This window comes from Diabrotica virgifera, chromosome 9 (assembly GCF_917563875.1).
Source record: "Diabrotica virgifera virgifera chromosome 9, PGI_DIABVI_V3a".
Lineage (NCBI taxonomy): Eukaryota > Metazoa > Arthropoda > Insecta > Coleoptera > Chrysomelidae > Diabrotica > Diabrotica virgifera.
Window position 1 is genome coordinate 175,612,716 of NC_065451.1, and position 18,882 is coordinate 175,631,597.

General features: G+C 33.9%; 2 protein-coding genes across 2 annotated transcripts in view; both read right to left on the reverse strand.

Annotated features, from left to right (window-relative positions):
- LOC126891955 (uncharacterized) overlaps positions 1–18,882 on the reverse strand; it is a 374,743-nt gene that overhangs the window by 187,277 nt on the left and 168,584 nt on the right. The window lies entirely within an intron of this gene.
- LOC126891957 (transcription elongation factor, mitochondrial) overlaps positions 9,467–18,882 on the reverse strand; it is a 53,741-nt gene continuing 44,325 nt past the window's right edge. Inside the window, exons 4-6 of the mRNA XM_050661312.1 lie at positions 15,204–15,353; positions 10,335–10,597; positions 9,467–9,759 (exon numbers count right to left, since the gene is read on the reverse strand). Of these exons, the coding sequence (XP_050517269.1) occupies positions 9,480–9,759; positions 10,335–10,597; positions 15,204–15,353 (693 nt within the window). The 3' untranslated portion in view covers positions 9,467–9,479. The remainder of the gene's footprint in view (positions 9,760–10,334; positions 10,598–15,203; positions 15,354–18,882) is intronic.

An 18,882-nucleotide genomic window follows, 5' to 3' on the forward strand; every position in this document is an offset into this window, starting at 1 on the left:
CTGTCTAAAAAAATACCAAGAAAGTTTACAGAATCAACGCTACTGATCTGGCTGTTATTAAGAGGTAAGGGTTGAAGGACTCCTTTATAAGACAATGCTACTGTTTTATCTACGTTAAACGAGAGTAAATTAGAGTCAGATCAGGTTTTTATTGTAAGTAGATCAGAAGTTATAGTAGCATGAAGAGTTGCAATATTTGAGTTGCTCCAAGTGATACTGGTATCAGCAGCAAAAAGAAAGATTTTTCCATCGATTTTTAAACTAGTGATGTCATTAATAAAGATAAGGAAAAGTAGAGGACCCAATACTGAACCTTGAGGTACCCCACATACAATGTTTTTGAGACTAGAGTCTGTATCATTTGCTCTAACCAGTTGTTTCCTATCATCCAAGTAAGATTGGAACCAATCTAAAGAAATACCTCGAATTCCGTAGAAATTTAGTTTTCTTATCAAAATGTTATGATTTACAAAATCAAAAGCTTTAGCGTAGTCACAAAAAACGGTGGCAGTGTGAAGATTATTGTTGAGTGCTTGATAAACCTCATGTAGTACAGAAAAGATGGCATGTGGTGCATTTATTATTTAAAAAGCCGAACTGATTTTGTGATAAAATGTTGTTTTCAACTAGAAAGGACATAAGTCGGGCTTTTATGAGTCTCTCAATAATTTTGGAGAGTACCGGTAGTAGTGCAATAGGTCTATAATTGCAGGTATTAGATATTTCACCACCCTTATGAAGAGGAATAATGATGGCTGTCTTCAGGCACTCTGGAAATTTACCTTTCTCAAAGGAATCATTAATTAGTGAGATGAGGACTTCTAACACATTTTCTGGGAGATTAGAAAAAAATTTTATCGATAGACCATCAGTACTACAGAAGGATTTGCTTTTGATACTATTGATTGTTTGGATCAGTTCAGATTTATCGACTGGTTTTATAAAGAATGAATTCGAGACCTTTCTTGAATTAGGGAGATAGGCAATGGGATCTTGTTGTGGCAAAATAGATGATGTAATATTTTTACTCACATTAACAAAGTATTCATTTAGATTTTCAGGGTCTGGAAGGGAAATTGTTTTAGCAGTGTGGGTTTTATTTCGAAGATCGTTTATTATGGACCAAGTTTCTTTTGCAACACTCTTTGAGCTTCCCAAACGGTTATGGTAGTAGCCTTTTTTAGCTGATTTTATAAGTTTAAGATAGGTTGCTGTGTACTTAGTGATATATTCAGTGATAGAGACGTTGGTAGTAAATTTCCTGATATAGAGAAGAGAACGCATATTCTTGGAAGATATTCAGATACCTTTAGTAGTCCAGGGTTTGCGATGCTTTGGCTTACATGCAATTAAAGGAAATGCTTTATTGAAGATACAGACAAGCTTATCCAAAAAAGCACTGAAATTATTATCCACGTCCATAGCAGGAAAGCGCCACTCAGAAGTTAAGCATAAATTTTGGAAATTACGAAAGTTCCGGGTGGAAAAAATCCTGCCTAAACGTCGGGTTTTCGAGGAGGGTTTGCTCAAGATATTAAACTTCGTATAAACTGCTTCATGATCAGATAGTCCAGCATTAATAATTGTAGAGTGGACATCAAGGGGTGAAAAATCTGAGACAGTATAATCAACTGTGGTAGATGAAGTTTTTGTAATCCTTGTAGGAGAATCAACGTGCATTGTTAGACCATACGATTCAAATATGTTGACCAAGGATATTTGTGTAGCACTAGCAGCAGCATAATCAATGTTAAAGCCCCGCATAAAATTTTTCTACTTTTATGGGGCAGGTCATCTAACAAATTTAGCAGGTTCTGAAAAAATAGTTCCACGGAAGAGTTAGGTGATCTATAAATGCAAATAATATAAAGATTAAGATTCTTATTGTAAATTAACGAAAACTCAAAGAAGGCTTCACTTAGCAGAAAGTCATATTTTGTTACCGAAGAAAAATCATTACTCGTAGATAGAATTAGGGTGCCTCCGTAAGCTGAGCTTGGACGATCATACCTAGCAATTGTGGTGTATTTTTCTACAAAAAAAGGCTCGTTGACTTCAAGCCAGTGCTCTGTAACCGCAACTACCGGGGGAAATCCTAATTCCTCTAGGAACAAAAATATTTCATCAGTTTTGTATCTTATAGAACGAATATTAATCAGAACCATGCTAAAGTTGTTATCACTAAAACAATTTGAGGATTCTAGTCCCTCAGAACACGTCGTGATGTTTAAAAATTTCGTTTTGGAGAGGCAGCGGAATAGTAATTTCGGTGACATTCCCTTGATTTTTGCAGGTGTATAATTCCTTCAGAAGTGAGAAAGGATCTGTAAGCATTAAGATCAGCTTCCACCTCATCTGGACCAATCCCATAGGCATTGTTAAATTCCAGCAGAATTCGTCGTAGATCTTCAGTCTTAGTGGGAAGTCCCTCGGAAGCCAAAAAGAGTTTAACGCTTGTATTGGTAAATCCATCGTAAAACACTGAAGCTGGTTGGTCGTGTAGATAAGCAAGATGAAGTTTAATGGCTTTTAAGATACCCGGTTTCCTTAATCTGGCTAGAAGATATCGACTATTCGAGTTATTGGTTAATCTAACTCTTGGTGGGGTCAAAGGATCCAGATTTATCGAAGGTTCTAAAGTATCCTTCTTAATGAAATTTATCTGAATGAAATCTTGAAGTTTTAATTGTGGAACGTGTCATCCTGACAAGTTTATAATTGTAAAAACTAGCAGGTTGTTTTTAAGTTTATTCAATAGCAAACTTTATATAATATATAAGGCGTTTAGAAGCCAAGGGATACAAGTGCATTTTTGGTACTTTTGAGAAAATCAAGTTTGAAATTTAACATCTTTCCTAAATTTTACCGCTTGTCTTTCAAAATAGTTAGTGATTGGCTGGTCTTTTTTACTTTAAAAACTTTTGTGTAATAGTACAATTATATCAGATTAAAAAAACTTGACATTTTACATGCTATTTTAAAATAAGAAACAGCACTTATACCCATTGTCTTCCAATTGTAATAATTGGACTGTACTTGTATCTTTATTCTTTTAAATACAATTTAATTAACAAAACACAGAATTTTTGTGAAAAGTTTAAAATTGGTATATAATATGAAAAAAGTAGGAAACACAGTAAAAATAAACGTCACTAGTCATCATCACTTTCAAAGCATTTATCTGGTTCGTCGGGTTCTTCCTGAATATTATCCCGAGTGACTTGAGCTGGGATTTGTTATCTTTCCTGTTGTTGATGAGGCAAATTTCTATAGAAGTTGTGATGGATGGGAGGCTATTAAGGGATCTAGAGTTCTTTAAAGATGGCATCTTGTGATTAGTTTTTTTAAAATACCTCCAGAACGCTATTTAAAAAAAAAACGAAAACTTGTATGCTTATTTATTCTCCAGAGATAAATCGATTCCATCTATTGCAAATGTATAGTAGTGTTCATAGGCGTCGGTTTTGGGCAGGGCAACGGTTATTTTATCGCATAACTTTTTTTGTTTATCTGCATTTCGGTGTTCTTCTCGTCTTACATGGATTCTTCGGTTGGTCTGTCCAATGTACGACTTTCCACAATCGACTTTCTAACGATATTTTGGTTTTTAGTGTTGGTAGAATAGCTGAGATCTTTCTGTCAGTGTTAAACATCGTTTCTTTGCTATGTTTTCTCAGCACTCGCCCTATTTTCTCTGTTGTACCCTTCACATATGGCAGAATGGTTTTGCCGATCGGTTTTTCGTCTTCTGTTGGGCCCTTAATTCTTCTTCGAGCACTTTGAGCTTTTTCGGTGGTATACGTTGACAAGCCGTTTTTTATTAACGCTGTTTTCACATTATGCATTTCTTCATTTTGATGTTCTTGGTCTGTCAGTCTTTCGGATCTTGTAATCAAGGTTTTGATGACTCAATGTAATTGTGCAGGATGGTGGTGTGAAGCAGCAATTAGATATCTATCGGTATGTGTCGGTTTCCGATACACGGTATGGCCTATATGTGTCCGTCTTGTTTCTTTATTATTAACACATCTAAGAATGGTATTTGATCGTTTTCGTCCAGTTCCATAGTAAACTGAATTTTATGGTGGATTTTGTTGATGTGTTCTAAAAATGCCTTTAGTTTGTCTTCTCTTGTGGATGACACTTTTATCATCTGGACCCAAGGAGAAGAAAAACTAAAGGCATTTGTATATACTGCTTATTTGCTTATACTGGGCCAATCACCAGAGCGAGAATCCGCACATGCCAGACAACAGGATCAACTATATTAGTGACGGTATTGTAAATAAAAATTCAGTCTACTTCAAGCAGCAGCGAGAAGCGGAACTACCTGACTTGACAACGGCAAGTGAGATTTTACCGAAACGTCGTCAAAATAATGGTTTTCCTCAAAGCCAGACTTATTATATAAATAATTATATATAATATATATCCTTTGTCCACAACATTAAAATGGGTATTGACTATCTATTTCTGTACTTATCTCCAACTTCACCAAAATTGCACTTATACCTCTTGGCTTCTAGACGCCTCATATGAAAAAATGTTTGTCTGTTGGGCATTTGAATAAGTCGGACACGTAGAACATGTCAAATGACAAAATTATGTTGGTGGTTAATAGCAGTCTGATTTTTGCATTGGAGTTTAATGAAAGCGTAACAAATCAATTGGAAGTTCTGTCCGACAAAATACATGGGACTTTTTTGGAGTCTGACGTTCGATACTTGTAATCTGTTCCACAATTAAATCTTCCCTTATTCCAGTGTTCCCGTAGGTACATCAAAGTTTATCCGACTAGATACCGTTAAGCTATTAACAAATTTTCAGTTTGCTATTAATAAACTTTTTTGGTACCTACGCGGGATGTAGGTCTATAACACATTTTTAATAATAATAAAATATTACAATCGCCGAAAGTATTACTTCAATAAAATTAAAAATAATATTAAAATAGGTAGGTACCTACCTAAAACTTTTATCGAGACCAAGTTTCTGGTAACACCTTCGCGGTTTCTATAATTTGCAAACCATACGAATGCTGAGGCAAAGAAGGCTAGGGGTGATCTATGAATTGTATCTCACTTCCTGCTTGCTAAGCGTGGCAAAAATTCCAACGAAAACTTGCTTCCATATATGTACTCTTATAAACGCTCCAACTATCTTTCAGGCAGAAATAGACATTAGTACCCAAGAATGTCTCAACCGAGACACTCGTAGGGCAAAAGTCTTTAGTTTATCAGACAGCCAAGCCGCCTTAAAGGCTCTAAAGTCATTTACTTGTGACTCAAAGTTAGTTTGTGACTCAAAGTTGGTTTGTGACTGACTGTAAACAATCCCTTAAGATGCTGGCGGAACACAACAAAGTAACTTTGACGTGGGTGCCAGATGCAGGAAATAAGAAAACTGACAACCACTCAAAAGCAGAGAATAATACCCCATTCCAGCATAGGCGTAACCAGGGGGTGGTTTTCAGGTAATTACATCCCTTTTGGATGTACTTTGAACTCTATACGCTTAACACCATTATTATTCCACACCCCCCAGAGACCTTCAAGTAGACGTAACCCCCCTAGGATTATCCTGGTTGCACCTCTGCATTCCAGGGCCCAGAACCCTTCTGTAGACTAACTATAAAAACCACATCAGAGAGGAACGGCGGACTGGCAACTAAATGGGGAAACCCCCATCTGGAAATGAGTAAAAAAGATATAAAAATGGTCACTGGCCTTCTCACTGGTCACTACTCTCTGAGATATCAGCTCAAAAAAATGAGCAAATTAAATAGTGAGTACTGTCGTTTGTGCGACAACGAGAAAGAAACGGCAGCACTGTTCTGCAAATGACTAAAATTCCTAGAAAAGGTCAGTCTAGTGGCCTCTGATATACGAAACAGGTATGGGCATCCTAGAGTTTAACTAGATTAAGATATGAACAAAAGATCTCTATAGGTCGAAGTGCGATGAGGCTGCATGGCCATAACGACCTCACATAATCTTATCTAATTTATATCGGTCAGATCTTTTAACCCATATTTGAGACCCATTTTCGTGGATTGCCAAACATAAATGGCGGACGCATTCGATCCTCGACACACTTTTTCTTTTTGTTACATATTCGCGAGAGTCGCGAAAATGATCCAAGGAGAGGAATGCGAGGACTGGCTGTGCCTGTGCTGGGAATCTGCACCAGGTTGTACTGCCCACGTCGCTCGACGGTGTTTTCTCCGTGTCGGGACGCGTGGCGCCGCTACGTCCCTTCAGCTGATTTTACCGCACTAATCGATATAAACCATGTGCGACAGTGACGGAGGCTCTAGCCAGTCAAAATTACCAGTGGCGTAATACATGTTAGGTACATAGTTCAGGGGTTTTTCTGGAAAACTCTTTCAGTTAATAAATAAGTCAGTCTTTCATATACAAAAACTAATAGGCCTGGATCACGCGTACCAAAAAAAAGAATGTGTGTGTACTTTGTACGCACGTCAGAAGTTATACTTCTATTATATGATTTCAACGAAATCAATATACTTTAAGCAGTTTATTTATATTTTATTTAAATATTAAACTAATTTTAATACTTACTACTTTGCAAAATTTTTTATTAAAACAATACCAAAAATTAAAACAATTAAAGAATAAAACACACGCAAACATAAAACTGAAACAAAGAAACGATTTCTGTACAATAATTGTTGACAAAAATTTTAACTAAATACGTATTTTCTGAAAAAAAAAATATAATAAATATACTTATAATCATAAAATGTATAAAACAAAATAAAAAAAAAAATAAAAATTTGCATTGGGGATTGAACCTGCGTCTCTATCAGGTTGTTAGATTTTGAACTCACCGCACGCAGAATTTAGCTACCGAGACCTACGAATAGTGTGGGAAGATATAGCAACTAAACGTTTTAAACTTTTTTGACAGTTGCTTATTCTCTTAGTTTAATCAAATACGTTTGATTCTTATGGAATTAAAATATTAAAATACAACAAAATATAGACTAAGAAAGCAATATATTAGATGAAGATTGGTAGAAATTTTGTTGGTAATTAAATTATGTAGGTAAATCAAAGCACTACCTACTAGCTAGGTATATTTTCCAAATAAGAATGTAATTTTTTATTACAATACTCAAACATTTACAATTAGGTACGTCCCTGTTGCTTTTAAAAACTATTTAAAAAGTCACTACAATTATAAACTTGCTTTTTATCTGTCCCCACAACAATAAAAACTAATATAGGTACACACAATTTGTTTACCCATAACCATTGACGTATTAATAAAATAACCGACATATTGAACAATTTTGACAGGTCATTGTAATTACCCAATCAGAGGACGTATAACGTTTAAGCTGCGCCCAGGACCAAGACTTTTGATGAATTCGCGCACATATAAATTTACTCCCAACGCGCCTAAAGAAGTATAACTTCAAAAAGTTTATTAATAGCAAGCTTGAAATGTGTTAATAGCTTATCGGTGTCTAGTCGGACAAACTTTGATGTTAGGAACACTAGGATAGGGGCAGTTTTAATTGTGGAACGTGATTTTACTTGTGGAACGTGTCATCCTGATAAGTTTATGATTGTGCAAACTAGCAGGTTGTTTTTAAGTGTATTCAATAGCAAACTTTATATAATATATGAAAAAATGTTTGTCCGACAAATATGTTGGGCATTTTAATAAGTCCGACGCGTAGAACATATCAAATGACAGAAATTATGTTGGTGGTAAATAGCAGTCTGATTTTTGCATGAGAGTTTAATGAAAGGGTAACAAATCAATTGGACGTTCTGTCCGACAAAATACATGGGACGTTTTTGGAGTCTGACGTTCGAAACTTGTAATCTGTTCCACAATTAAATCTTCCCTTATTCCAGTGTTCCCGTACATCAAGTTTGTCCGACTAGACACCGTTAAGCTATTAACAATTGTTCAGCTTGCTATTCATAAACTTTTTTGGTACCTACGTGGGATCCAGGCCTATAACACATTTTTAATAATAATAAAATATTACAATCGTCAAAAGTATTACTTCAATAAAATTAAAAATAATATCAAAATACCTAAAACTTTTATTGAGACCGACTTTCTGGTAACGCCTTCGCGGTTTCTATAATTTGCAAACCATACGAATGGTGAGGCAAAGAAGGTTAGGGGAGATATATGAATTATATCTCACTTTCTGCCTGCTCAGCGTTGCAAAAATTCCAACGAAAACTTGGTTCCAGGCAGGGAGTGAGATGCAATTCACAGAGTTCTGTGTTGTGTCCAGATCACGCGTAGAATTCTTCTGTAGCTCCACATTTCTAAGGCTTCAATCTTACTTCTGTCGATTTTTTTTTTTGAGAAACCATGTTTCAGCTGCGTATGTAGGTAGCTGCGTTTCAATAAGAAAAATAAGGACATTGACTAACCTGAGCTTAGTTCCTTGTTATTGTTCGGTCTTTCCATATTTTAATTAATTTAGCTATTGCGGTTTGAGGCATTGCTATTAGTTAGTATTAATAGTCTACGCTTGACGTCTGAGGACCAATCGCCATTGTGGGTTAACATGGAATCCAAGTATGTATAAATATCTATCTACTACTTCGAAATTTGCCACTTGGTGTATGCGTGGTAGATTATTATTTGTCCTGTCTACGATAATTATTTTTGCTTTTCCAGTGTTGATCTGAACTCCGAATTCTTTGCTTATCCGGCTCAGCCGTTCAGTGATGGTAATCATTTCGACTTCATTTGCTGCTAGTATATGTGTCATCTGCATATTGTATGTTACTGATATTTCTGTTTACAACAGTGATTCCTTCATCCCATTTGTCTAGTACTTTCCTCATAATACACTGATCAAAACGAAAAACGAGCCACTTATAAAGACGTTCGTAGTTTTGAACTTATTCTTTTTATGATTATATTATTTTTATTTCCTCGACACCTAATGGTAAAAGAGGCAACCGATTATGTATGTATGTATATATTATTTTTATTTAATTATAGTTAAGGCTTTTCACTAGATATAAATACCTATAGCAATTTTTTTGTTACTAAACTGTAAATTTTTTGGTAAAAAAAAATAAAAAGTGATAAAATGTGAAAAATTCTATTTATTATTTTTTTTTAATAACAGAGTTGCTAAATAGTTATTTTCCTAACAAGTGCAGAAAGTCTCTTTTCCGCACGCGACTGCAGTTTGCCGAACGACGCGAAGCGGGAGTTCGACAAGCAGTCGAGTGCGGAAAAGAGACTTTCTGCAAGAGTTAGGAACAATATTTTTTCTAAGAGTCTTTAAAAAATTACCAAATCTTAATCAATTAATTTAATTAATATGAAAATACATACACAAATTAATTCTTTGACACGGTTGTCAAAACCAAACTTCAACAATCAAAGTTATGTAACATTTCTATTGATTGCTCAGTATCTGCTTTTATTAGGTCAATAGGTATATAACGATAAATAATAACACATATCTATTTTTTTATTTTTCTATTAGTACTATAAACGGTTGCTAAAGAACAAGGATTTTTGTAAATACACAAATCCATAAAGGTGATAACTAACATAAGAGCTTGTCCCAGCAATTCTTTATTGGCAGGTGATTGGCTACTAAATGCGTTTTTCAATTGTTGTTCCACTGTGATCGGAGTACAAGGCAGTGAACTGTTTTCTAAGTCTTCATTACTTTGTAAGAGTTGATTAATTGTAGTAACAGCAGCTACTTTTTCTTGTCCCACTAACGTTTTAAACAACCTACAATTAAAACAATTTTCAATTAAGTAACAACGATAATTAATCAAATGATTATTATGCACACAAATTCTGCTACATCAAGCTAATTCCTTTATGAAATTTGTCACAAGACCGGTAAAATATCAACAGATTCTTTACAGATAATATCAAATATTTCTAATATTTCTGTGTAATTATGTAACGCCATTTCAAAATGGCAACCGTTGCATTGTGAAAATTGTTCTCCATTTTCGTTTTTAACATTCTCATTGTATTTTTGCTTAATTCCGGGTATTACTTGATTGCTTATTCGAGTGTTAAAATCTCCATTATAGTCATCTTCCCTTTTACTTCTTCCCATTTAAAATATTTTTACATTCCTGCCTGCCATTTTTAAGACATCATTAAACCATCAAGAAACTATGATCAGGTGCCTGAGTCCAGGTAATCAAAAATTTATTGATTAAAGTTTTAAGCTTACGAGTTGGAGGGAGACGTTAACGCGCACTTTATGCGATTTGATATTAATGTAGCCTCGGATAATGACGTTACATAACATGTAACTGTGTATAATAAAAAAAATTACAGTATTTTACCTAGCCGATATCCTGGACTTCAAATAAAATACTCTATTTTCTATTGTTGTTGTGGAAGGGTTATCTCTATTAGTGACACTCTGTAAAGTAATATTATGATTGACACTGGTATTTAAAAGAGCTAGTAGCATTGCATTTAGTTCGAGTTGTTGGTTGTATGATGATGCTAAGCTCACTGATGTTGATGCTTGAGGACCCATTGATGGACTAGATTCAAATACGTAAACATCACTTGGTGGTATTTTGCGTACAATTTGGATGGTCTAAAAAAAATTACTATTATTGAAAAAATTATTAAATAATTATCTTAAATAGGAATTAATGAAAATCAACATAAAACAGATACCTATTTCAATGCAGAAAATATTCTACACTTTATAAACTGACATCTGGAAGGAAATTTTGAGTAAAGTAATGGAGTTTTACAGTGCATTAAATTTTTTATATTAAATTGAAACTGTGATGATAAATACGAACAAGAATCAAGCCCATATAGTACAGTCATTGAAGCTTTTTAGCTCAGAAATTTTTTACTATGAACCGATTTACATGAAATTTTGGAATTTGGCTTATCCTACCCTTAACTTCAAAAGTGATATTGGCGGTGATACCCTTAACTTCAAAAGTGATACTGGCGGTGATTGCCACCCCTTTTCGGTGGTGGAATTTTTTTTTTCAAAATAACCTCAGATATCGTTAGAATACCTAACTTTAAACAAAAAATGTTTTATAAAGTTTTTTCAAAAACCCAATACTTTTAAAGTTATTGGCAATTGAAAATTCGGAATTTTCTTACGATTTTCAACAGTTTTTTGCAAATATCTCCAAAAATATGCATTTTAACGATAATATTATAATGAACAAATACTTGTAGCAGGTAAAAAAATGAACAAATTGGTTTTTTAAAGAGTGTTCTAAGTGCAATATTAAGCGAGATATTGAAGATCAAAGCCGTTTTTTATTTTGTGTGAAATTTAATCGATGTATTCAATGCCATCTAGCGAAAAGCGAATAAATTGTATGCATGCTAATGAGAAAAAATGTTATAGTGCTTAAAATAAGCTTTAAAATGAGCACTGTTAAAAGTCTTTTGTACTTAAAATGAGTGAGCTGTAATGAAAAAAAGAGGAACATCTAATGGTTTTTTTTTAAGCAATGGATTTCATAAGTGCCATTTCCACCAAAATTAAAATTAATCGTATTCCGTCTAGAACAGGGGTGGGCAAAAGCCGGCCCGCGGGCCGGATCCGGCCCTTTTGCTTACTTTATCCGGCCCATTGAGAAATCCCGCAAGCAATTTTTTTAAGAGCGTATGCGCAATGCTTTTTAATGCATTCATTTTTTTCGAATCCTGAGAAAAATAATAAGTATTTTTGAAAAATTTAAACGCAGAATGAAATATTACATTATTACTGAGGGCCGAAAGTCCCTAAAATCTAGGCATCGGATAAACAAGTTTATTTGAAGAAAGTGTATTTTTTTGTTCTTCTTAATGGCGGCACAGGCTCATTTTTTAATATTGTATTTAATTACAGAGTAATTTCCACATATTAATATATTTTTCAAATTGGGCTCTGTACCGATATTCTTTATTATATTACGAATACGTGTGCCAAATATCTCGAAAAATTATTCAAAATTACAGCCGCAATCTTGGAACGCGTTTTCGCTACCTGTTGATCGCTACTGTTTCCTCTTAATCTGGTGCAGTTGCGAATATTTTTCGGCCAGGGTATTTGTCGTCTACCATGACCCCTTTTCTTCGATTTTACCCTTCATAATCAGCTGCTGCAATAACTTACAACAACTTACTTGCGTTATCATTTCTAAGTATGTGCCCTTTCTCCTTGCTGTTTTTCTCCTTTTAATGATGGTCAAAAGTTCTCTGTTCCTTTTCCATTCTGTGCAACACAATTTCGTTCGTAATACGATCGATCCATGGTATTTTGAAAATTCCCATAAAATGCCACATTTCAAAAGCTTGCAGCTTTTTCATTAAGTCAGCATTAACAATCCAATAAAGAAGAATAGAGTGGACATAACATTATTATTATTATCCCGGATTTTTATAGTGTTCTCCGCCTTCCGGTTGCCAGTTTCCAGCTTAGTCCGTTGTTGCATTCGTCAGGGTGAAGGTTCCTTTCCGAAATTGCCTTCTGAATGCCGCCTAGTCAGGATTGTTTCGGCGTTCCTTTCTTCCTTTCCCTTGGTGTCCATTTTAAAATTTGTTTTGGCAGCTTGTCGTCGTCCATTGATGTCGTACATGACAATACCAGATCAGTTGCTTCCTTTGAATTTCGTCTATGATGGTTGACTTGACATAACATTTTACCATCCGATATCAGATTTGCAGATTGAATTCTTGATCGAATTACTGAAGTTCATTTTTTATCCGGATCCTTGTTATGGTCTGGATCTTTGTTATAATGGACCATATTAAAAATTTCGTAATTTTACTGGGAACAAATTGTTCGCATGTACACACCAGAAAGACAATTTATTATATTAACAGTCAAATGTCTTTCTCCAAATGCTTTAAAATGATACTTATAGTATTTTTGTCAAAAGAATTTCTTGGGCAGAGAAAAACCTCCACCAAAAACATTAGCATACATACTGGGTATAGTCCTGCGGCCCGGGAGACTTTTTGAAAATTTCATTTTGGCCCGCGCTTAAAAGTATTTGCCCACCCCTGGTCTAGAATCAACTTTAATATAAAGAGTTTGATGGATTCTAGCAGTTTCGCTGCTTTCGAACACATATTTTTGGTAAAAATCCAGATTTTAAGAAAAAAAAATTTTCGAATTTAAAAAAAACCGCCTTTTTTTCATAATATCTCAAAAATAATGAAAAATACATAAAAAAGTGTAATAATAAAAAAAGTAGGTTTTTTTGACAAAAATTTTGGTTTGTTTGTTTTTCCTATCACACAAAAATTGACGAAGATATTATGATTGATTAAAGAGCGCGCGGTAGCGCAACCACAGTCTCTCTCGAGCCCTTTGACCCTTCACCGTTTCAAAATAAAAGGGTTTTCACTAAATATTATAATGAAAAAAGTTGTAGCTTTTTTAATTACCTTCAAAATGGTTTTTTATAAGTTGTGATAGCTTCAAAATTGAAGTAGTTATGGCCCCAAAATTAATCGTATTTTTTTCTACTTAGTAAACTAACATTTCGGAGCGTGAATTTTTGGAAGGTAAGTATGTGTAATGTTGGTGGTCTACTGTGCGTGCTCCATTTTTCCGTTACGAATATCTTAAATATGTATGCTATATGAGGAGTTCAGAACCATAGTGGATTAAGTCCACTTTTACGAAAATTAAGTTAGCGGTGTATCTATGTTCTACAAATAGAAATCTTTTCGGTACTATAACAAACCACGTCCAAAGTTACCGCAATAATAAATGTATGGCATTTATTGTAATAGTGGAGATATGCATTAGTATAGAACTTGTTAACTTTAACTCTAAATATCTCTGATTTATGTATTATGGACTTGATCCACTATGGTTATGAACGCCTCATATATAATGTGACCAGTATATTTCCGTCTGCAAAGGAATAAAGATTCCTTTGCAGACGGAACTAAGATATACAGGGTGGTGAATTGGAAAACGGACCATAGGAAACTCAATGTAAAATTCTAAATTGTTGAATTCCTGCTTCCCTAATTATTTTACATCAAAAGACATTAAAAACTATGTGTACAGGATTGAAATATGTATTGAAAACAACTGTTAAAATTGTTCTACGAATTAAACGTATTCCAAAATTTTGTAAAAATGCGTAAAAATACGGGTTTCAGCCCAAAATTAGGCCACACACAGTGCAATAATGTGTCACAATGAAGTTATTATTTTTATATTTTTGAACTTTCAATATTTTTATTTTATCATTAAAAGCAATACAGTTGATAAGATACCCTCAGCTGCGGAGAAAGTATAATAATAAAGATTTTTTTATTCAGTCAATGGTGTGAGCACTGCCAGTTAAATAGTAACGCGTGGCCTAACTTTTACACACATACCTACTGTGGCAAATGTATTATATTTTTCAAAATTTTGGAATGCGTTTAAATCGTAGAACAATTTTAACTTTTGATTTTAATACAGATTTCAATTCTCTACAAATATTCTCTCATGACTTTTAGGGCCGGTTGTTCGAACGCTAATCAACAATGACCACTATCAAATATTTAATTACTGTCACCAAAACTGTCAATGTCAACTTTTATTGGGTTGCTGAAAACATAATTGATTAAAATTATGAGATTAGTTAATCAATTAACATAACAATTATTAACATATTTGATTAAGTAATTTCATATTATGTGTTCAGCAACCCAAACAAAGTTGACATTGACAGTTGGTGACAGTAATTAAATATTTGATAATGATCATTGTTGATTAGCTTTCGAACAACCGGCCCTACATGTAAAATAATTAGGGAGGCTGGAATTCAACAGTTTAGAATTTTACATTGTTTCCTATCGCCCGTTTTACGATTCACCACCCGGTATAAGATAAAATATGTATTATTTGTCTTATTATTTAATAATAACACAAATACTACACATATATACAAAATAACACACAAAATTGAACTCTCCCCCCCCCCCCCCCCCGTTGATCTGGGCAACCGTAGTATGTCTAAGAACCGTGGTCTATTTCATTTTTTGTTATCCCATTTGGGCCTTTCCACGCCATCTCCCCTTTTCTGGTATTTTAAAAATAAAAACGATAAATTACTGACCGCTTAATAAAAATGCAAACAAAAATCAAGAACTATACTGCAAACCTCTATAAAGTATTGTAGATAAAATAGAAACAATAGTAAAATGATTGATAGATATTAAACATACCTTACCTTGTCAAATGTTTCATTCGGGAGTAGTTTATTGGGCAAACAACTAAAGTTGTCATAGTTCCAGCTAATTAATTTATTATTTTCTTTTGATATTTTTGCCCAACTGATACCTATTGGACTTAAATGTATGCCCACTGCAGTAGATAAATTCTAAAAAAAAATAATGTATAAGTTGAAATATTTATGATATAATAAATCAAATCTCCAAAGAACTAATCAATACTTCTTCTGTAAGTTTTCACTTGTATTCGAAGTTTATAAGAAATGATGAGGATGTATGAGTACGGAAAATGCAGTGTAAGAGAAGCTGCAGTGGATGAAGTCGAAAACGGAAATGCCAATCACAGAGTAAAAATAAACAAATAAACCAAAAAACGCATTGAATAAAAGAAGATCCTCTGTAACGTGGTACGTTAACCCTCAGCATTGAACAGAACTTCTACGAAATAAAATATAATATAGTTTAAATTAGTGTACATATGATCGGCATTGACCGCTAGTGAACTACGCATGTTGTGATTTAGTATTGTATATATAAAACGACAAGAAGACGCGACGATTCATTGAGATCCATTGTTAGTCACGCGATGATGAAATAATACGCTAGTTGTGACATTGTTATAGACGGCCGGAGTGATGACGTAGAAGTATCAATTTTTATTGACATATATGTCAGATTTTTCCAAACAAACGTTGTTTAGTGTGGCAAATTTGTATTTTTTTTATTGTTTTTTTTTTTCAGTTTTTACAGAGAATATTTCCGTTTTTGCAATACGTAAGTATTGTTATAGTTACTATAACAATTTTACAAGGTTGTGTAAATAATAAAGCATGATGTTTTATATAAATAGCAATAAAATGTATGTATGGGTGAAGTAAGGTTTAGGCGACCGAATTAAGATAGTTAAATTAAAAAAACAATATAATTAAACATGAAAAATAGCACAGGAAGCAAAATTTTAACTTTACACTAATTAAAAAGTCTTGAGATTCGGTAAACTCTATCTTTTCAACAATCTTTGTTTGGAAAGTGATAATAACACTGAATATAACCGCAGTTGGCCGTGACATCACACTCCGGCCGTCTATTGTTTACACATATACACCAGGGGTCACCAATTAGTTTCCCTGAGGGTCCGTTTCGAAAACATATGACACTTCCGGGGTCCGTATTTATGATTTATGCTGTCTGTGTCCGGCTGTTCTGATTCGGTTTCTTTGTGAATTCTTATTAAAAAATATCCCCTATAAACAAATCAGAAGGGAGGTGGGCGAAATTTTTGGGCAGAAATCGTTTAACATTTTTTTTAACAAATTCAAAATATCACCTGTTGAAATTACAACATACTTTTGTTTCCCCTGTATACTTAAATTCTACCAAATGAATAAAATCTCGGTTACACACAACCAAAGGAAACTATTATAATAAAACATAATTAGTTAAAGCCCCTTATTGATTCATAAAAATATAAAATCCATTTTAGTACCATATTCGTCAAAACCATGAACAATCATTTCCTTTTCTTTGGTAGTAAAAAATGAGTTAACATCTACACATGTCCCATTCAGTAAATTAAAATTAGGTCTCGTTCGCTTTTTCCGTAAATCGACATAAAATAAGGGGAATTTAAAAACTCTCTCATCTCAATCGCCAAACAGAACACACACACATTCTTTCACTTTCACGCATTTTTAAATCATAAAGACGGTCTCTATTTTCTAGTGCGATTTAATTAAGTTAAATAAGTTGTACGGTAAATTAGTGTAATATTAAACATTCTCGCTTTATAAATAAAATTTAGTTTGCATCTGGTGCTTTAATTTGGGTATTGGTGACAGTTTACTAGTAGCAGAAATCGACTCATTCTTATGTGTGGAAATTAATTACAAGATCCGCACATAATTTGGTACCCCTGGTGGGACACACACAGACACAGGAGAGCTGAATCCCGAGTCTTCTCTCAAGAATTCATGGTACCCCTGGCATAGGCAGTCAGAAGCTGTTATCACCTACAACCACTGTATAGCTGCTACCACCCCCAGGAGGCAGACAACCAGAGGCATCTTTCTTCTCATCGGAAGTGCTCATATTCAAAAGTTTTACTCAAGGTAACTTTCGAACTATTATTATTAACAGTTCTGCATACGCTCGAATTTTTATTCGCTCAATTATTATTAATATTGTATCGTTTTATTGTTTGCATTATACTCGCATTTTATTCGCTACTTTTTATTAATATTTTTTCTCTTTTACACTCATAATTATTTTTTACACTTTCTTCATTTATCTTTATTTACTGTTATTTCACTTACATATCATATTTTCGCATATATCGCACTGATAAATCTCTCTTTAGTTACCTATTACACAACAATTTTTGTATAATTTCACATTAGTGCAGTGCAATAAACTTTTGAGTGAACTTTTCCCCTCATTATCGTTATATTTTGTCTAAATTAAAATGGATCAATTAAAGAGAGAAAAATCAACAACCAAATCAGCCATAACTCGCGTATTAACTTGGATCACTAAGTATCTTGATGCTCAAACAAACTCCTTTGAAATAGACGTCAGAAAATCAATGCTAATTAGCTCTTTTAATAATTATAATCAAATTTGCGATAATATTGAATCATTAGAAGGTGGCGATTTGGTTGCTGAAAACAGAGACGAAGTCGAAACTAATTATTGTTCTGCCATGGCAAGATTAGAAAACAAATTACACAGTCTTGCTCAGTCTCAATTCAACTTATCTCTGGCTTCTGAACGTAACCCTTTTATTTCCTCAAACGTAAAGTTGCCCCCCATATCAGTCCCCACTTTCCACGGGGAGTACTCCGAATGGGTTTCCTTTTACCAATTATTTACCTCTCTCATCACGGATAATCAGTCCATCTCAAATGCTCAAAAACTAATCTACTTAAAATCTGCTCTTCTTGGTGAACCCCTGACTCTTATCGAATCTCTCGAAATCACAAACGATAATTTTGACTTAGCACTAGACATTTTAAAGAAAAAATATAGTAACGATTTGGCAATTATCAACTCTCACATTAACTCTATCATTGACTACCCTTCTTTCTCTAAAAGTAACCGTCAAACACTAAGTGAGTTCATAAATGAGTCTAAAAAGCATGTTGACTCACTGAAGTTATTAAATGTGCCTGTAAAAACTTGGGATTTAATTTTAATTAATATTTTATCTCGCAAATTAGACTTTGCTTCAAAACGCTATTACGGAGAAAGAAGAAATCGCAGCTCTCAGCCAACATTAACCGAATTTTTCGATATTCTTAACGAACGCTGCAATATTTTATCTGATTTAACTCATATCCCTGTATCTAAAAGGGATTCACACTCACAAAAATCCCACTTAGCCTTTCTCCCTGAACCTAACAGGGAACCACATTCGCAAAAAGCTCACACTAAAACACACTTTACTTCTCTACATTCAAATACCTCACAATCTACGCAGCAAACTTATACTCACCCCAAGTGTTCATATTGTAATGCCTTCTCACACAGAATATATTCTTGTCGGCAATTTTTAGCTCTATCTCATGATGAGAAACATAATTTTATTCGCTCAACAAAAATGTGCTCTAATTGTTTGGGCACTAAACACTCTCACAATGACTGTATTTCTAGAGGTTGTTCAATTTGCAACCGAAGGCATCA